Source organism: Eleginops maclovinus, chromosome 13 (genome assembly GCF_036324505.1).
Source record: "Eleginops maclovinus isolate JMC-PN-2008 ecotype Puerto Natales chromosome 13, JC_Emac_rtc_rv5, whole genome shotgun sequence".
NCBI lineage: Eukaryota > Metazoa > Chordata > Actinopteri > Perciformes > Eleginopidae > Eleginops > Eleginops maclovinus.
The window spans coordinates 17110897-17132279 of record NC_086361.1 but is presented as its reverse complement, the minus strand read 5'-3'; the positions used below and the strand labels follow the sequence as shown (position 1 = coordinate 17132279).

The following is a 21383-nucleotide window of genomic DNA, read 5'->3' as shown; positions in this document are numbered from 1 at the left end:
TGCATATCAATTGATCTCCCTCTGTTATCTGTACCTTGAATTGTTGACAAATTAAATCAAAACTGAAGAAGTATTGTTAAATGGAGATAAATGTGAAGGTGCAATGCTATATCAAAACATACATTTAAAAACTTGAACACATCAGTGTAATCCATGTGTCATTTATCCGTTTGGAAGTGTGGAAGTGTTTATGCAGGAGTGTATTAAATAGGATTTAAGGATACTTTTTTAGTGAAAATACATCCATTTGGGAAGTAGTGACCATACAACTGGATAAACAAGACTTGAATTATGCTGCGTGAGTTGAGTGGCAGTTCTTAAACAGATGTCTTGATAACGATTTGCTGTTGTTACGCGTAGCCCTCATTTAAAAATAAATAAATAAATCATCGGTACGTTCTGTTTTTGGTTCCCTCGTTTAGAAGAATCCCCAAAGGTGCAAGAAAAACAAAGTTGGAGGGGGGAATACATGATATACAAATGGTCCTTTTGCAGGTGTGGTTAGTATTCCTTTAAAAATGATAACTCTGTTAATGATTAAATCCTAAGAATACATTCCCCGTGTTTTCTATCCCCAGGTGTCCGTGGTCCACCTGTTAAAAACAGTGCGTCTGCTCCGGTTGCTGCGGCTGCTCCAGAAGATGGACCGCTACTCGCAGCACAGCACGGTGGTGCTCACGCTGCTGATGTCCATGTTCGCTCTGTTAGCCCACTGGATGGCCTGCATCTGGTACATCATCGGCAAGATGGAGATGGAGGCCAACGCTTACAACTGGGATATAGGTGAGTAAAGGAACATGATACCATTGAAACCCAAAAATAACTCCCAGCTCTGTTGTTGATGTTTGAAAGCTAAAAGGAGAATTGAGGTGGGATCCATTACTTCTATCCCTGCCTTTTACCAGGGGTACTATTGTGCAGTTAACACCAGGAAATATGTATTCAGGCAGTGTTGAAGATTTTCTGGGGAATTTCTGATGTGAAATGCATGTTTGCAATTTCACAGGCCTGTGGTGTACCTCTGTGGTATTTATTTGATAACATGACACTTCATCTCATGATTCAACACAAACCATGACATATAATGCTATTTTGGATTCAGATTTAGCAAATCAAATACTTTTGAGGTTTCCCTAGAGACTCTTGAATTTATTCTCCAACAAAACTCGTCCAGTTTGGAAAGGAATGTAGTTGCAGGTGGAAGTTGTATGGCATGTGAAGTGTGCTTAGAGCATGTGTATTTGTTATTATGCTAAAAGCACCATATAGCATCAACCATGTTAGGTGCAGTTTCATATGCTTGTAAATTAGAGATTATGTAGAGGGCATGGATTCAATCTCAGCCTACCTGCAGTACATTTTAAGTGTGGCAGTTTTGAGAGGGTATGGTCCTTTTATGGATACCTATAGCGTGAGCCACAGATGGGTTATGCTTGATGCACATGTGTTTTTTTTTACAAGCGAGCAATCAGGGAAGCCAGATAAAGTGTTTTGATTTTATCTGAGGAATCCATTTTCTGGTTTTGTTGAGCTCTGCACTAAATCAATATATAAAGGAAACACTTGGCTTTATCAGCACAGGCTGCAGGATGAATGGCTCACGACTTGTTGTTCAGATTTAAGGTCACCTGGCATTAAAAAAATGTTTGCCTTAATATGTGGGGCTTGGCTTATGTGTCAATACTGCGGTGCATTTGGGTTTCATAGCTCATTATTTCCAAATGAACCGTGTTTCTGAAAAGCTATCAATGTGTGAAACCTGCAGGGTTTTTCTGTCAGGTGAGGTGAGATATGATATTCAGCGGTAGACTGGTTTTCCATCAATGTTATCGCTGTAGGGTTTCAAGCTATTATAGCAGGTGTTTATCTACAACCAGCATTAAATTAAACGCTTTACACAAGTATAGATTGACTGCAGTAATGACTAAATAAGGTTATGAATTCCTCATGGATTATATTGATTCCTAAATTGTTTGTTAAATAGTTATTGAATGGTGAATATGAGAGGCATTAGTTGTTTGTGCTGGCATGCAGATGCTTGTGTGTGAATAAAATTGACTTGGGTCCTCTCGGTATTCCCCCTCAGTCCCTAATATAATGAGGCCCCCTGGGCTGGTCCCTGGTCAGTATCACTGAGCTGCACCGCTTGCAATTACCTCGCTCCCAGTTGTCTTCATAACTGGTTCCGGGTCAGCATTGACTGGGTCATGACGACGATGCAGATTTCTCCCCACCAATTACTGCATCTCAGTGTCATGGCATAACAGGTCGGTGCATGAGGCAGGATTAATGTGCTGTATCCTAATTATGCGTTTCTGATGCTGAACTGAGCGTTGAAGTCGGGCAGCTATGAGGGGCTTCCATCCAATTACCATTCATCAGTGTCTGCAGGAGACTCTCCTGGGATCAGCTGGATATCTGCACAATAAACTGACCAGGGATCAGTTCTGGTTCCACAGCATCTAAACCCACTGTTTTAGATTAGATATAGCAGAGAGAAGACCTTCTTACCACAGTTTGCATAACTAGGAAACAATGCTGTCAGCTTTACCTGCATCTAATATGCTTCACTGCACCGAGCTTTTGGATGATTTGAAAAAATAATAACCATGCACTTGTTTTGATAGCTCCTTTTATTCTTCACGGTACACAATTCTCTGAACAGATAAAAAATTCTCCCAAGTTTGGCTCTTAATGACCATACTCTTATGACATATTGTTGGCCAATATTGGAAATCACAAAGAAAGGGAATAAGTACCAGTTTAGAACTCTCCATACCTCTCTTCTTTCCATGAATTTCTCTTCTACACCCTCCTATAACCAGGATGGCTCCATGAGTTGGGGAAGCGACTGGAGTCACCGTACTATGCCATAGGAGTTGTGAACGGGACCAGCAACGGCCCCGCCATCCGCAGCGTCTACATCGCCTCACTCTACTTCACCCTCAGCAGCCTGACCAGTGTGGGCTTCGGCAACGTGTCGGCCAACACAGACATCGAGAAGATCTTCTCTATTTGCGTCATGCTTATAGGAGGTACACACATCAGCGACCACACGTTTGAAAAAGACTCTGTTTGTGTCTACACTGTTTAACTTCAGACCACACTATCAAGGCTTTTACTGTATAACTACACAGCTGGTATTATTAGTATTAGTGTTATTTTTCATGGTAAAATCAAAGCCACAGAGATACTCATTACAAGTAAAAGTCCTGCGTTTGTTACATTACTCTAGTAAATGTAAGTTAGTTTATTTAGAAAAATGTGCAAAAATAATAAAAATGTAAAGTAGAAACTGTGCCGTAAAAAAGTTCCTGATATATTTTTCCATACTGTTGGATAATTTTCCACAGCAATTCATCTTACTGTATAAGATCATCGTTTGTTTGAAGCTTCGCTGTCCGCTGTGAAAACCATGTATCCCCGAAAAGTCAACAATTTGTGAGCTCAGAAAAACAACCTGTTGACAAAGCCTTTTCCAGCTGACCTACGAGGGATTTAAAATAGTTTTGTTTATTTATCCTAAGAAGATGAAGAAGTATTTTCTCAACACTTAAAAGAAAGTCTGATCCAGTTCAAACTGCATCGTTACACTAGTTTTGTTTTTTAGGTATGAAGGGAGGTCACTGTGACGGGGTTTTCCCTGTAGACGCTTCCCACTCTGGTTCGGCTAAATGTTAAATGTCCCTGGCTGCCTCGGGGCAGGCACAGAAGCGCAGCACACAAACGCATGCTTGCACAAACCCACACCCATCCCATCCCTTGTGTGTTAACAGGAAATGAAAACCAACACGAAGCACCTGTTCGTATTTATAGCAAAGCATAGGTCAACGTGTGGAAGGAACTGCAATCCTAAAGAGGAATAATTGGATCTACCTCATCACTACACAACACGGTTTACATTAAAATGGCTGTGATGTAAAAGCACAAGAAAGGGAGTCGTGCACAACAGTGACACTTGACATGAAATCGGTGTTCGGTGCTTTTATGTAGAGATGTGTGTGGCATGCCTGCTGCACAGCTGGAAACAAAACAAGATTAGGAGAATACATTATCTGTGGGCGAGTAAAAGGCAGGTTTCTGTCATGCCAATCAAATCAGATCCACTCAGTCCTGACAGACACTGATGTTCCTTTTCTCTGAGGTGCAGATGTGCGAGACATGAATTCTAATGTAATGTTTACCTGGTTGACTGCTTCGCCTGCTTATTTGATTGCAGATATCTTCCAATAGGAATAATGTTTAATCATATTCACATGGCAGAAATATTCATTTTAATTATACAGATAGGGTTTTAGAACTTACAGTTTTTTAAGTGGAGATAATAATAATAATAATTCATTTTATTTATGGGCGCCTTTCTAAACAAAGTCACCGTACAAAAATAAAAACAAAAACAATCAGTCCATCAATCAAGTATTCATAAGAGCAAGAAGTTAATGAATAAATATGTTTTCAGGTGAGATTTGAAAGTGGTAATGGAATGAAATTATAGGTTTGATTTGTATCTGTTAATAGTTAATAGATGTACTGCCGTTAGTAAAGCTCTTCTGTAAATGCTAAATCTCACAATGTCCACACAAGCAGTTGTTAAAATTTCCACCAAAATGATCATTTGTAAATCAATTTCTCACCCCATGGTACCTTTTGTTTTTGTGAAAAACACTTTGTTTATCTCGCATGCCTCCAATATAAACAAAGAATCCAGAAACTGGGAAAATTCTTGATGAATTGAATTAAATGGGTCAGAGTTAACTACAGCAAAACTATATCAACACAAAACAGTAAAAGTTAAAACCTTCCAATCTTAAAACATTATACACCAAATATGTTCCCCATTTCTGGATTTATTGTTCATCATGGAGTCATCTGAGAAACAAATTCAAGATAGCACCAGGTGCGTAATGGATTGATTCATGCTTATACTCCATAATCTCTCCTTCCTCTCCTCTTTCTACACCTGCAGCACTGATGCATGCGTTGGTCTTTGGTAATGTGACGGCCATTATCCAGAGGATATACTCGCGCTGGTCCCAGTACCACACAAGAACCAAAGACCTCAAGGACTTCATACGTGTCCATCACCTTCCGCAGAGCCTGAAGCAGCGAATGTTGGAGTATTTTCAGACCACCTGGTCGGTTAACAACGGCATCGACTGCAACGAGGTAACACTTACACATCAAACACCTTCTCCAGTTAACTCGTGTATTTGACAGCATACAGGAATCAATAATTCATTTGAAGGATCACATACTTCTCAATCCTAATCATCCACATTCAAGCTCATCATAAGGATGGCATTATGATCAATACTACATGATCCTCCACAATGTGGGAGCATGATGTTTCCCTGATTGACAAGCAGGGGAAAGAAGACGAAAACATCGTATTACATGGTCATTTGTGGCTGACAGGATCTTTTGTAACCATTGAAGACCTTTTCCAGGTTTCTTAAGGTCACAATTGTATTAAAGCCATGGCAGGTGTGATGGAAACTTCTGGAGCAATGGAGACGAAACTCAGACAGATACGGGGAGAGCTGGAACTTTGATGGCAAACACTGAAGGGTTATTATGAAGTTCACGGCCGGAGAATTGACAAGACATTTGCTGCAGCCACGAGTTGACAGAGCGGTTGCCCGACCAATTCTGAAGATCTCTACTATAGTACGAGTTTTTAACCAGTTCATAGTGTATAATCAACATTCTTCAGTCGCCAGACTAAACAAATATGGATCCTAAATCTAACTAAAGCTGTCTTACATGAGAAAAGAATGTGCACCAGGGAACCTCGATCCAGATCAGAAGGGCTTCTAGATGTCCCTAAACAAAAACTATCTCATGTCAGCTGGTGCTCGGTCATAGACTGGCATCAACAATGAGCCCAAGCTGCCCCTCCTTAGGGGAGATTACAGCAACCCGAAGGCCAAAGCACTATGCCATGGGAGTAGAGACAGAGGAAGGAGAAAATTATGAACTAGGTAAACACCTAAGCCCTAACAGCAGGCAATTTATTGTAGACATTTTTGTTTGTCTTCTCTAAACATCCGTAACAACTACCATGTGTGTTGTTTAAATTCATTATGATAATGTTATGTGTTTTCTTATGTATATGATTGAGACAAGAGGTAGTCAGATGCATCCCGCTACGTTTAATATCTAGCTTACTCTTGCTTGCTTCCCCAAAGTCACTTAACCCAGCCTCATAATACAATTAATTTACAAAACATGTGCAGCCCTGCCTCCTAAAAACCAAGTTCACATTGTCCAAACAGTTTTCTCAATTACCTTTTGGGGGAAATCTTGTTTACATGATTGCAGGACCACAAGAGGATATTACACTTGGTTTAAAATATTAACAACAATATGGCACAAGGGCAGCTTTTAGAAAAAGACAAACAGAGAGGGTGAGCTTTGCCTTCCCTCGACCAACACAGGGAAACGAAGGGAGCCAGTTAGCGTCCCGTCCCTCCGGGCTGTGAATGCCTGTGAGACAGCTGTCAGAGCCCAGACCAGCGCTTAGATGGAGTGATGAATCCCAGACAGATGAATTATATATGGGCCTTTTGATTAAAGTCGGCCTGGCTCTTGATGATTCATTGATCCACTCTTTGTGACGGAGAGTCTCAGATCCTGAGGAGGAGACTGAAAGACAGATGATGACACTATTTAGATTTTTTCTAAATATGATCGGGGTTTCCCAATGGCTGATGGTTTGTTACATGTGTACAAACTGTGTGTGTTGATTTATACATTGTTATATGAGTAATATAGTAATTTTATCAGATATCTTTATTCTAACGGTCCAGCTTCAAGTGAACATAGCTCTAACAACTAGATTTTAGATGTACTGTATATTAATGTCCTGGAAGAGGGAAGGAAGGGTTTTTATAGTTTTCCTTGTCTGAATCAAGGCTCTAAAAACGCTCTGCAGCAAAACAATACATTTTAGGCTATGTAAATGAACTTGACTTGCCACCAACGTTTCCTGTGGTACAACAGCTTAGGAATCAAATAAAAGGCAACCAAGGCTGAAAAAGTAATCACTGAGTTGCAGTACGGCTGTGCTTTCACAGCAGTCGTGATCTGCTCTCACTCTCTGTCTCTCCATCTTACCCTCCCCTCCTCTTCACAGCTGCTGAAGGACTTCCCGGACGAGCTGCGATCCGACATCACCATGCACCTTAACAAGGAGATCCTGGAGCTGTCGCTGTTCGCCTCTGCCAGTCGTGGCTGCCTTCGCTCCTTGTCACTGCACATCAAGACCTCCTTCTGCGCTCCAGGAGAGTACCTCCTCCGTCAGGGCGACGCTCTCCAAGCCATCTTCTTCGTGTGCTCCGGGTCCATGGAGGTGCTCAAAGACGGCATGGTGCTGGCCATCCTGGGTACGATAAAAGAGAGGAATGGGATGGAGGGTGTGGCGTTTGTCTGTGTGAATAAGGAGCGGGAACCCCTGTGGGTAACCATTATGGTTACAAAGAAACTAGCAGCAGGCCTCATAATACATCTTTGAGCAGCTCATTGCGATGAAGCTAAGTCTGCAAATGAGCCCATTGTTTAGAAATAGTGTCTTAAAGGCTACAGCTCGCTTTCAGAGCCTTTTGTTGGAAACTCCAAGAAGATCAACCTTAGTTGCATGCAATTTTCTCAACAGTATGCTCAAGCAGTGAGAGTCGAAAGAGCACACAAAATGGGGAAGCTAGATTCTTAATTGATGCTGTGTGAGCTGACAGACAGATGTTAAAACACACATTTCAACCACTGCAGATTGTATTATAGTATGTGTATACCATTCAGAACACCACATGATTGTCCAATTCCCTGTACTGGTTAAGCCACTCCAGTCTAGATAGGTCCAGCCAAGTATGGTCCAGTCTTTTGCTCAGCATTGTAATTCAGTCCTGTCCAGTTTAATCTGTGTTTTCATGTCCAGTCTAGCCCATTTCATCAGTCCAATTCACCAGAGTCAGGTCATTTCAGCTCCATCTAGTCAAGGCCAGTTCAGTGCTGTCCGGTCCAGTGCATGAAAGCTGTGGTTGAATTCAGTTTTAACCCAGTACCCAAGGATACATTCTTTTTTTTAATTTGCAGTGATAAATGAATGTTTGATTTGCTTAGGAAGCATATATTTACAATATAAGCTGCCAGTTCGGCCCACAGAAACCTAATATAAAAACCTGAAACGTATGTTTAGTGGGATAACCCTGAATTCAGCAATTCCAGATGGCTGTGATGCTAAAATAGAAGTTGGCTTCTCATTAATAGAGGAATAACGTCCAAAACAATTTGCTAAAGCTGCAATCAGCCCAAACTAAGAAACTATTTGTCCGTGTCTTTATTCACACAATTATAATGATTCAAATTATTTATAGAAAGAGCTATTTATAGGTCATTGTGTGAAGTTGTAATGAAAGATCAAATATATTAAATGATATAAGGATAAAAGAGAGGACTGCTCGTTAAAAACAGCAGGGGGGGTTTTCCAAAATGTAACTCAGTCCAACCTGCACCTGCTTTTGATTGGTGGAGATTTCCCCTGCAAAACCGATGCACTGAAATGTTATAAAAAGGTAGGGGTGAAGGAAAAAGACTCTGGTGCAGAACGAATCTGCAACAAGATGGAAACTCTCTCAGTCTGGGTGTATTTCCAACTACTAACATCTGCTGTGTAGCACAACCTCTTGTAGTGAGTGACCTTAATGGCTTTTGCTATCTGACCTTCATGACACAGAGTTATAGACCAATCTGGTACAAGTGTGTGTGTGTGGGAGTCTCAGTGAGACTTAGTGGGAAAGATCTGAATCTGGACCTGGATTCATCAGTAAGTCTCTGTCAGGCAGTCCAATTTTTTTCTCTAACTGTGTGTCCGTGTGTGTCCGTCCATTGTTTGCTTTTGCTCTCTATCCTTGCTTGTTTCTCCTGTTAAAAAAAAAAAGTTTGCATATGTTTGGGCCTGTTTGTGAAAGGAGTAGGTGGAATTGTTTACTGGTATACAGAGTGGTTTTTGTGTCGGTGTGGGTGGGTGGATGTTTGTGCGTGTGCGTGTGTCTGTGCTTGCCTGCAGAAGGTCAGGCTGACATTGAGTGTCTTGACTGAAGGAGAAAACCACTGTTTCTCTTTCTCTGTGGGCTCTTCCTTGTCACACTACAAGTCTGCAACCACAGCTCGGTTCCTCCTAATGGAGAGTGAGAGGCTAGATTTAAAGTCATGAGAGGGTGGGGAGTGAGGGTTGGTGAACACCCTTTAGATGATGTAAGGTGGGGAAGGCAAAACCTGGGCGAAGGAGTGGAAGGGGAGGATGGAGGAAATCAGTAAGGAATTAAGGAATGAACATGTGAACTTGGTGCAAAGGAAAAAGGGAAGTAAAATAAAAAGACAAAAAGAGAAGGAGGAATAGAGGAAGGAAAAAACATGCACAAACACAAACTGAAAGGAGGAATGGGGGGAAAAGAAGGAAGGAAGAAGGAAAGTATAGAGGACGAATAAAAGAGGAAGGGAAAACGGGAATAAAGAAAAGCAGCAAAAGAGTAGGAAAATAAGTAATGAAGGATGAATAACAAGGATGACAGAAGGAAGGGATGGAAGGGGGAAAGAAAAGGCAGTAAAGACAAAAAGGATGAAGAGCAAAGTGGAGAGAGTGGCAGTTATGAGGAAAAAGAAGACGAAGGGTTTTGATAAAACAGGAGGAGAGAGGAATCTAGAAACTGGCTGAGCGGTGAAGGAGTGGACCGGGAGGGAGGGAGCGAGGGAGGAGGAGAATAAGAACAGTCACGACCGCCGCTCCATCAGCCTCAGTGTCATTGAGCAGCTTTCACAGTTCTCAATGACCATAATGAATATTTCATCAATGCTTAAGGGGCATTAACACTAATGTGGTACTCCGCACAGCTCCGTACTTTAAGAACAAAGAGAACAGGAAACCGCTGTCAGCGCCAATTCATTCAAACAGCAAAAAACATCACCAAAAGAGTGAGACTGTTTGTTTGATTAATTATTCATCATCATGAACATATATGTTTTGTTCATTCAGAGTCTACTGAATCGTGTTTTTATTATTAGTATTTAAAGATTAATGATTGGTTTCCCAACCATTCTACTTCATTGTTTTGCTTTTCCTCTCTGCATTCAGATAACTATTGGTGCTTATCATTTTAAAAGTCTGCAACAAGCAGTGGTAACCGTTAATTGGCCACAAGCATTAGTGTTAATGTGGAAGATAAAAGAAGCTTACGGTTATTTTCCAGCTGCTTTGCTTTTCTTTAAGGTGAAAATAGCTGCAAGAAGTAGATGATGAAGCTGTACAAACTACCTTCAATAATGCTGGAATGACAGTTTTAACTCCAGAATTAGTTGCCTGTGATTGTGTCTGTTTGGTCCTGAAAAAGAAATACACTTAATGCAAGAATAACCTTTGAAAGAAATCATCAGGCTACAATTAATGGCTTTATTACTTTTAAAATAATTTCTTACTTTTCATACAACCTACAGCTTTTATTTTCATGTTTGTTTTGTGACCTGCAGGGAGGTCAAAGGTCAGGGAAAGGTACAGCATCCGTCTGATCTAATATGTCTCACACGCTCCAAACTCTCCTCGAAAAGCTCTTTAACAAATGGAAGATCTGAAACATAGTACAGACTGCCTTAGAAACTCTGCATCCTCGACACCTTTCACCAGAGAATAAACAACATGTTGTGCCCCTTTCTCTGGCCTGCCACGTCTCTCTCTGAACAGGTAAAGGTGACCTGATCGGGGCAAACCTGTCCTTAGATGACCGAGTGATAAAAACCAACGCAGACGTGAAAGCTCTGACCTACTGTGACCTGCAGTGCGTGAACCTGAAGGGGCTGTACGAGGTGTTGGACCTCTACCCTGAATACTCGCACAACTTCGTCCAGGACATCCAGCAGGACCTCACATACAATCTGAGGGAGGGACAGGAGACACACGTAAGTCCATTTGAGCTGTATTTATCCTAAATGTCAATGACGCTGCTGTCTTTGTTGTGTTTAATTACAGTGTGTCTGAAGCTTCTTGTCTTTCACCACATAATTCAAAGCATTCTTTAAAAGTATCAGATCCTTTAAACTGGTTCATCTTTATTACATATCCTTATGAGACCTTATCCCTTGTTGAAAGTTATTTGTTTTCGTGCCGCAAAAGGACAAATGTCACTGTGGTTTACATTAAATAGGTCTTCTGTCTGTATGCTGCAGCAAAGACAGTAAAGGCAAAAGCAAAGAGTAAATGAGGTTCGCCAAGTGTTTGCCTTAAAATACCAAACAGATCATGCATTGTAGCATGCCATACACCCCCTCTGTTTCAGCCCTGTTCCAGAAGTGCTGATTCGGTGTCTGTAGCTCTAAATGCCAATGAGCTGCTGCTGGCCACGCCCCTCTGCGAGATGAAACACAATGGTGCTCTAGGAGGTGATAAAGTGGGCGGGTGATACCTTGGTTGGTTATTGGCTCATAGTTGCACAATCCAAAAAACATTGTGGCCAAAAGACAGGTTTTTATATAAATGGATCAGGACATGGAGAGAGAATGTTATTTCCTGAAACTTTCCAAAGCTCTTTTCACAGAGGGGACACCTATTTATGTATAAAAGGATTTTGCACAATAGGTGACCTGTTAAAGGAATGGGAAAAACTGAATGTGCTCCCCTCAATTGTATTTCTGACTTTCTATAGGATTTCTACCCTTGTTTTAATATTCTTGAACCCTTACAGTTCCTGATTTATTTATTCTTTCATTGAGAAAACCCCAAGAGTAAATGAGCACTGCAATGCATGATAAGTATTTCATACATACTTGACTATTTCTCTGTAGTATAATGAATATGGGTACTGTGATGGGTATTGTAAGAGGAATGAGGAAGGCAAGAAAGATTGTAGTTTGGTGAGGTATGAAGAAATGGATGTTGAGGCTGGCTGGAGAAACCAAGAGCAAAAATGCTTTCAAATAAAAAAAGTGTATATTTGTGTGTGTGTGTGTGTGTGTGTGTGAGAGAGAGAGGGGGAGAGAGAGAGGGAGAGAGGGGGAGAGAGGGAGAGAGAGAGAGAGAGGGGGAGAGAGGGAGAGAGAGAGAGGGGGAGACAGAGGGCAAAAATAGTCAGGGCACTTGGAGGAGCTCTGCTGCTGTAATTACACTCAGGTGTTTCTGTCTCGCCAGCCCAAACACCACTGGCCCACTTACACACACACACACACACACACACACACACACACACACACACACACACACTACATGCCGCAGGGCTTTTAGTCCACCTAATGTGCAGAGGTGCAGTCCCAAACCTCAGGACTGAGTGGAGTTAAAATGAAGACGGGAGGAAAGAGGCAGCTCAGGATGGATGATGTGTTTGTGCCCGAGAGGTTGAGATTGCTCTGGTATTACTGCACTACATAAGAGCACAACAAAAAAACATCGATGTATTAAGGTGAATCATTTTCTCTCATTGAATCACCATGAGCCATGTACTCTTCTTGTGCCAGGTGTTTTTTTTAAACCACAGCTGAACATGGTGAAAAAAGCTCCTCAGTAAGTTAAAACCGAGAGAAGGAAGGCGACGTCTTGATTGCTTTTTCCCTGCAGCTCATTTCTGTATCCTTCCTCTCTTGCTCTCTTCCAGGTTAAGGCCAGATTGACCACAACAACTCTGGATACTCAGGTAACTTACTGCAAGCACTTTAGCACACTTAAACAATGATTGATGATCAACAATCTAAACGTAATATGCCCCGTTATTGAGACGCGCACCATTCATTTAAAAGACTTGTCCGACGTGGATCACCTTCTCCTGTTTGTTTATACCAGCCTGCAACTTTATCAGCCTGTATGGGAAAATAATGTAACTCAATTTAACATTCAACCACGAATTGATTTTTTATCATTATTAAATGACTCCAGGGCGACCCGGCACTAGACCTCCATCGCTGATAATGGCCTCGATCACTCTTTAAGAATTAATAATGAGAAATTTCTCGGTAGACGATGGATCAATTCTGCACAGGAGTCATTACAACATTCCTCAGAATAGTGGGCGGTGATGAAATGATCTCTGAATGTTGAGGATGAAGATTAAAATATAATATTCTGTAGTCATATATTTCACCCACAAGCTTTCAACCTCTTGTGAGTCGGGTCGTAGGCCATGATCAATAGGTCAATGTGGACTATATTTATCTGGTTGATCAGCTTATGCAAGTTTGCACAACTGAAGACCCTTGACCAAAGAGGACACATGGCCGGTGTCAGAGTTCACCTGTGCTGCCGTCATTACACCGCAGGCCACACGTTCAGTCTAAAATGTTGATTTGGGGTTTTTTGTTCAAACGAGTGGTCTGTGTGTAGCAATTAAAAGTCATGAGAGCATGCTTACGTTTTAACATACACCTTTTTGTATGTCAGGGTCACGGTATCAGCCTTACAAACACTGCTTAGTGTATTCAGCATCTTCAGAGGAAGCAAAATCTGCTGTGAGACACAATACGTATAGTTACCGTCATCAAGGCTGATGCTTCAGATGGAGTAAATCAGCATGGATAGACTTACATTTTAATGTCAGGAGAAAGATTGTAGAATAAAAAAGTTTTGCTCCCATCCACACTCAAAGGATGTATTTCAAAGTCGTTTTCAAATTACAGGCAATGTGTATTTGTTGCTATTCTTCTCATGATTTTTTTAATCCTTTGTCTCAAGTCTGTGCTGAAAAGGAATGGACGAGTGGTTCAGGGCTTTCTGCCCATCATAGAGGCACAGGAGGAGGAAGTGGAGGAGGAGGAGGAGGATGAGGACGAGGACAAAGCCCTGTCTGTGTCATCGGAGCGAAACCAGGCGGTGAACCTCGGGGACACGGGAGTGAAGACTTTGCTGAGCCAATCCAACCAGAAAACAACCGAACAGCCGAGCTCCAGGAGGTCCCGGAGGAAGATCCAGGAAATAGCTCTCACCACTTTAGACCCGTCTAACCTCAGCTCCAGGTGGGATTGATCGCCATTGATTTGTCTCTCTGCCTCATACGGCCTGTGTCTATGGCAGGTCGATTATTGTACATTTTTTGTCACACTTTTAGACTAAATGGCAACTTAACAATAATAACCATATAATTAATCACTTCTTACATCATCGATAGCATATTTGCTTTCCTTCACACATATTTTTGTCTTTCTGCAGGATAGTGGACGGCACTGAAGACAGTGAGGGGTCGGAGGGTCGCCTGGCTTTTCCTTTCTCTACCGGGCGGGGTTGTCCTGTCAGTGAACCAACCGGTGCCCCAGCATCTGCCACAGGTCGTCCCATACTACAGTACTCAGCAATATACCGCTTAAATTATAAACAATACCATTTACAATCCCTTCAACTTCCTACCACTTGCTGGGATCTTTGAAGATATAATTCAGCTCTTGAAGTCATTTGTAACTTGTGATTTTGTCACAGATATTCTGCAGATCAGCACGGCAGAGTTAGCAGCTAAAGCAGAGGAGACGAGAGGACAACTGCAACACCTAGACCAGCAGGTAGGACTGTGTGTGTGTGTGTGTGTGTGTGTGTGTGTGTGTGTGTGTGTGTGTGTGTGTGTGTGTGTGTGTGTGTGTGTGTGTGTGTGTGTGTGTGTGTGTGTGTGTGTGTGTGTGTGTGTGTGTGTGTGTGTGTGTGTGTGTGTGTGTGTGTGGAGAGACAGAGAGACGGGTGGGCTCAGGTAAGAATTTACCATATGGCTATATCAGCAAGTCATGCAAAAGACAGCTGAACGGATTGAGAGATGGAATAAAGTGAGCGTGGTTTAAAGTAAATACAGGCTGTATAGTGATGAGACGTTGTGGGATGATTGTAGAGGTATGAGTTGAGGACTGACAGAAAAAGTGTATGTTTTATGATATACCGAAACCCTACTTGTATATGTTTCATGAATCTTACATTTAAAAGGGACACGCTTGGTATACTCAGGTTCATGTATTTTGGAATTCTTCTAGAACAGTTTACATGCTTAAATATGAACATACCTGGATTCAACCTCCTGTAAAACGCCATCATTTATTGCCTTTCAACCAAAAAAGCCCGGCCGGATCTGATTAGCTAACTATAAAAACAAGGTTTGAGTAGTCCTTAAGCCTTGAGGGAGATACTCACATGGTGGTATTTTCTAATAACCTGCATATAAATTAGTAAGGGAAGCCATATCTGAAGTGCTTGTTGAATTACATTTTCTTTCTCATGATATTTCCCTTTAATTTGCCACTATAGTCTGCTGGAGGAAATCCTGCAGTGTTTCTCTTGTGTTTAGTTCTACACCAGACATAGTGGGGCCTTGTCAGTCTCATTGTATCACATTTGGTTTTATGGACTTTAGAGGTTCATTGTCCAGCTTGAAATAATCTGTCCACCCAGACTCACGCACACTCTCATGCTGTATCCCATGGTTTTGATTGGCGGGTAGCTAAATTGACATTAGACTTTTGGCGGGTGAGGAGGAGTGTTTGCTTTCTCCCGCTAAGCCTCAGTCTGTCTCCTGGGACGAGCAGATAGAGGCAAAGCGAGAAAAATTGAGGGAAATGGAGGGGAAAAGAAGGAGAGGCAGACACATTTATAAGAAGAAACAAAAAGCAAGAGTGAGAGAAAAAGAAAGTGTGCTAGACAATGGCACAGCATCTTCACAGTTGTACATGTTGTCCATTCTGTGCCTCTGTGGGTTACCGGTGTTCAACAGGAAGTCTCTCAGCATGGGCTTGCAGGTTGTTAATCCTCACTTGGATCGCTCTACTCAGGAGATAAAAAATGGGTGTTGGTTTATCTGCTTCCGGCTTATGACACATACCACTTTGTTTAGCAATGTCAGATGATCTTCTAAAAAAGGGATTTACTGTCCCAAACATTGTAATTCAGTACCTCATGCACATGTTCTCCTCCAAAAGCTAATGTTGCACTACAGGTGCTGTTGTTAAACCTCATCTGTGGGTAGAAATCCACTAGACGACACTTCACAAAAAGTTGGACATGCCAGAATCTGCCAAGTGTTATTTTTTATTCTACAACAATACCAATTCTTTTAGTAAAAATAATGTGACGATGACCTGTGGAGACCTGTTTCGGTACCTCGGAATAAAAAATCCCAAACTGCAATTTTAACAACAACACAACTGGAGAGGTTAATGTTTTTGCTCACTCTTGACCCGAACCACAGAGAAGTGGCAGCATTTTAATGAACAACTAAACGTGTGAACACAGTAATAAACTCTGGCCCCGCTCTGCGACCTCTTGTCTTTGCCCTTTAACCTGCAGCGGTTTTGTGGGAGATGAATGCGGCTTTATAGGTAAAGAGAGGCCCTACATACTGACCTGTGTGCCGAGTCATGGAAATCACAAGGAGAGCTGGAATAATAAAAAGCGCTGTGTTAAGAGTCTGAGTAATTGCACTTGTGATGCTAAAGAATACACTTAACAAGGAGACATGGGTACACACTTGTATGCACAGCAGTACTGACCTACATTACTAAACGAATAGTAAAAAACATTACATTTATTGGCCACTTGGGAGAAACAGAACTAGGTGTTAACACAGCATGTTTGTATTATCTTCTCGCATATCTAACAGAAACTTTAGCAGTTATTTAGCCACCTGAAGAGTACGATGGCTGTGTTTCGGTCTCCAGTTGTTTTGTATATCTGGTATTAAGTGGTACCGATGCTGCTGCTTTAATGTTTCGGGCATCATACCTACCTGTAGAAGCAGTGAGTTCGGATTGTCTCTTTTTGCTGTTTTGTCTGACAAACTCCAAAGAGGGTTGCATCTGAGGTGGGAGAACTGGAATCATGTTGACAGCGTGTCAGATTGGACTGTCCTGTCGCTCTCAGCTTTTCTATTTTTATCAGAGGCAGATCTTACACCCAGGAATTTTATCGTCCAGTCTGGAGTCAGAGAAACGGGAGATATGGAAGAAGAATCAGTTCATCCAAGTATTGTTTGGGACTCAAAGGTCATGCAAGCTCGATGTTAACGGATATCAAAACCGAATAAGAAAAATCAATGTACATTTGGCTATTAAATAAGAAAACTATGGGTTTGTAACACATTGTCTAATTCACATTGTGTCCATGGTCAGCTATCTTGGTCACAAATGCATTGGATGTCCACACATCGTCCATGCAAACTAAAAACACACCTGTTTTGCTTGTAACTTGGCCAAAAAAGTATCACATGAGTTCAGCCCATTAGAAACTATTGCCCCAATACTGACAATAGGTTGGTTTATTCGTTTTGGTTGTACTGAGTTTGGATCTTTATGGTTTATTGCACTTATTGTAAGTCACTTGGGGTAAAACCGTCAGCTAAATGAAATGAAATGTAATGTATTATAAGCAGGGAGCTCCAATAACCTTATTTGGTCTGTCCTGGTCACGGTGTTCTTGCACACCCTGTGACGTCACCACACAGCGACTGGAGCAGTTTCCACCTGGAGCTGTGTGTCCTGCTGAGGGCTGATTTTCATCCAGTGGCACTGATGTGCGTGATTGGCCTGATGAATGGTCATGAGTCCTCAGACTGGTGGAAGCAGATGGCACGTTGGCAGAGCTTCATAGTCGTGCCCTCTGTGGACATGCCATTTGCAGAGAGGAACTAATCACCACCAAACCCCCCCCTTCTACCATCGGTGTAATGACAATTGTAGCAGTATGATGTTACATGCTAAATGGCGGGCAGGAGACGGAAATGTTTTGACCCAAAATAACTGACCTGAAAATACAAAATGTAGAAGGTTTTTTTTCATACCCTGGGGATTTGTGTTTTTGATAGTTAGTATTTCCCAGAAAGGCTGTGTTACAAACTAAGTGAACTACTAGAGGTGTTGAAAGAATCAAACGCATCAATCAACAAGTGGCAAACCTCAAAATACTCAATATTTGTATGTGCTAACAAACGGGATTCAGAAAAATATATGTGTTAAAAAATCAGTAGACAACAATTGAATAAAAACAAAGAAAAAAAACTACGGGGTAAAAGAAGAAGATAAGAAATACTGTATTAGACATTATTAAATGTGATGAAAATATACCTTTGAATTAGGCTAAAGGTAGCTCCTGATAACGTGTACTAAGGCGTTCAGTAAAAAAAAACCTAAAATGTGTTAAATTTGATTCCTTTATATCCTCCATTTAATCCTGGGTTTAAAAACATAATGAACATGGTCTTTCCTTCTTTTTTTTCCAGGTGAGCAACCTGGGGAGGGAAGTGGCCGACCTTGGACAAGTCATGAAGAGAATGGCTCAACTCATGGAGACCCTCATGACCTCAGCACCTCAGCCCACAGTGGTCTGTCCCACGCACTGCTCCCCAGCTCACATCACATATCTGCACCACCCGCAGTCTTACCCTCCAGCATCCCCTGCTCAGACTGCCACCATCTGGACGGACATGCCCCTGTCATTGCCCTCTTCTCCTTACACTGCCCGTCAGCACCATGGTGCCATGTGCCAGGCGGACCCCCTCACTTGCAGACAACAGGACCTCCAGCTGGTTTACACTGCTGTCCCCGGCTCAACTCCACCTTTAATTTGTGACCTGCCTTCTCTTCTCATCGGAGAGCCTCATTCGCTGTCCTCACCCTTCAGCTCTCCTGAGGTTTCCCCCCTCAAAGACGGGGCTTCTGTCTCCTTCAGGTCGAGCGTAGACGGCGGACAGGGAGATGAGGACCCTCATCAGAGCTCTGGCTGTTCTCAGACAGGACTTGGTGGCACCTTACACCATCCAACTATGGGTTTGTAGCAGCCCTCCATCTGAACTCCGCAGAAAAATGTTTTCCCCGATCATTTCTGATGGGATATGTTCCTGAACTGACACCAAACTGATGAACTGGGGTCCCCCATATCATTGGAGGACGTTTGCAGAGATGCAACTCAGATTCCTTTTGTTTTAAAGGCACGTGTTTAAAAAAAAATCTTGTTGCATGAAAACAAGCACAGAAGGTTTAGGTGTGTTAGCTTTACCTTATAGAAACGTAGTGTTAGACAGGTTTGGGTCAGTTGTGATCTTTATGATGGCAGCTCTTCGGGCACAGCTCAACCCCAACCCCCCCAACCACCTCACCTTGAGGCGGGATGGTGCCATAATGGAGGACATGATGTAAACAAAGGAGGACAGAGTTGTTTCTTTCCTCCTTTTTTATTTTTATTTTTGCTTCTGGCTACTGATGGTTTAATGTCGGCTTGTTGGAGGACGAAAAAGCATCTTGAGTGGTGGAGGTGGACTATGGAGACAAAGAGGGGAGGACTTTTTACGACCTTCCCCCAACCTCTTATCTCTGCCATTTACTCTCCGTTGAACCCTTCTGTCCTTGCGCACTCAACCCACGCTCGGTGCTCTGGATTGCGTGTACCAGTGTGTGGCTGGTTAAACTGGGAGCACAGTATGGTGTGAGCATGGCGATGGAGATGGGATGTATTGTGCTCTTTACAGCTGGCCCTCAGGGAAAGGGGGATGGAGGGTGGAGGAGGTTGGTTATGAAGGGGGTATGTTATGCCTCAGGCAGCACAGCCCCTGCTGTCGTCTGTCGCACTGAGCGCAGGGACTCTTTCTCTGCTTCTCTTCTCCAGTGTTTTTCTCCACAAACTTTCATTCTCTCTCTCCTCCCTTCCTAATCTTTCTCTTGCTCTCTGCATGCCGTTCAAGCCTTTTGAGTAGTGCCTGTAGACACACATTAACATAATGCATGTCACCCTGTGGAAATCCAGCTTGCCATTTATCTATCTATTTAAAGGACACAAGGTTCAATCGTTTAGCTGAACCGGGCATTTACTGATGCATATTTATTGGATGTCGGCTCAGTTTAAACAACTGGGTGATTTAGGCACAAGGTAATAGCCGTCATTGTGAAGTGGCCTGGATAAAAATGGCCAATCCTAAATTGGTTCATGATCCACAATGGAGGCCATTTCACTGATTGTCACCCAGGGTTACAAACTGAGATCCATTTCCTCAGCTGTTCAGAGTAAACGCAATATTCCCACATAAAAGCACAATAAGGAAGTGAAGACGCTTTTATATTTCTATGAATGTATCAATACTAAAGATGTATTTTTTTACCTCAAAGAATGCAAGAGTGTGGGATGGCAGATAATTATGCTACTGTATATGAAGGTGTGACAGTGCTGGAACCAGTCAATGCAATCTTAAACCAGGAAAAAGGTCCAAACCTGCATCCCTACAGATCTACCATTCTCTTTTGAAGCTGTGTAGGTTGGACTCTGCTTCTCTGCAAGTGGAATGTACTGTAACTAAACATCTTTTTCCCTTAACATTTTGATATTATTAGATACAAATAACATGTTATGCTAATAAATGACAAATATGACTGTTTATGTCCTGTTTTATGTTTTTGTTCAACAGAAACAGCTGAATTAGTTTTAATGCAGATCTTCACGTCCATCGAATTCCACCTTTAGTCAAAACAAATATCAATGAGCTGCTGATGTTCAAAAACAGACCATGCTATCATGCTAAATTAAGATGGTAAAACTTGTGTTTAGCATGTTAGCATGCTAATGTTTGCTGACTAGCAACCCACAGAAGGTACAGTGTCACTGATGGGAATGAATTAATAAAAGTATTTGGTCAGTGTGATATAAATTGAAACTTTTACCTTTTGACCATAAGTCAAAACGTTTCGGGATCACCAAAAGTTATTACAATTAATTAATGGGGACATGATGCAGAATTGCATGGAAATCCGTTAAACAGCAGTTCCTGAATTGTTCTTGGACTTATTAACACATGCAATACACAAACCACACAAAGTGAATAATGCCAGATATGATGCAAGACTGCTGCTTGTCCACACTGTTTATTATAGTAGTGTGTATTTGTTTTGTGTGTGTGTGTGTGTGTGTGTGTGTGTGTGTGTGTGTGTGTGTGTGTGTGTGTGTGTGTGTGTGTGTGTGTGTGTGTGTGTGTGTGTGTGTGTGTGTTTCTCTTTTGTTAGCTGTTGCCATGGTTCATGTGAGGTGAAAGAGCAGCAGTCGTCATGTCCCACTGGTGACGTGGGCAGGGGGGAAAACTGAGTAAGTATGCGTGCTGAGGATCACATTGACACATCTGTCACAGGTGCAGCTGCTCTCACCTGGTGAGCTGCCTCTCCACTGAGTGCGTGCGTGCGTGCGTGCGCGTGCGTGCGTGTGTGTGTGTTTATAGGAGTGCTGGATCTGTCTGAATTGCATACATACATCAGCAGGGAAGCAGGTGAGATATACTTTATGTGATGTGGCAATGTTCTGTCAATTTAAATGTTTGGAAATGCTTTTAGAGGAAGTGAAAATAAGCGTGGCCAAAAATCCTCTCCACTTAGACCATTTGTTGTGTGTTTTACTGGGAAGGGGCTTGCAGGTGGGT

The 21383-nt window shown here is 42.1% G+C and overlaps 1 protein-coding gene across 1 annotated transcript in view; it reads left to right on the top strand.

Moving 5' to 3' along the window:
• The window catches only part of kcnh8 (potassium voltage-gated channel, subfamily H (eag-related), member 8), a 45713-nt gene extending 25441 nt beyond the window's left edge, over window positions 1-20272 (top strand). Inside the window, exons 7-16 of the mRNA XM_063899373.1 lie at window positions 579-783; window positions 2826-3035; window positions 4967-5166; window positions 7136-7385; window positions 10733-10947; window positions 12633-12671; window positions 13703-13983; window positions 14177-14292; window positions 14441-14520; window positions 18210-20272. Of these exons, the coding sequence (XP_063755443.1) occupies window positions 579-783; window positions 2826-3035; window positions 4967-5166; window positions 7136-7385; window positions 10733-10947; window positions 12633-12671; window positions 13703-13983; window positions 14177-14292; window positions 14441-14520; window positions 18210-18764 (2151 nt within the window). The 3' untranslated portion in view covers window positions 18765-20272. The remainder of the gene's footprint in view (window positions 1-578; window positions 784-2825; window positions 3036-4966; window positions 5167-7135; window positions 7386-10732; window positions 10948-12632; window positions 12672-13702; window positions 13984-14176; window positions 14293-14440; window positions 14521-18209) is intronic.
• The last annotated feature ends 1111 nt before the right edge of the window (window positions 20273-21383 follow it).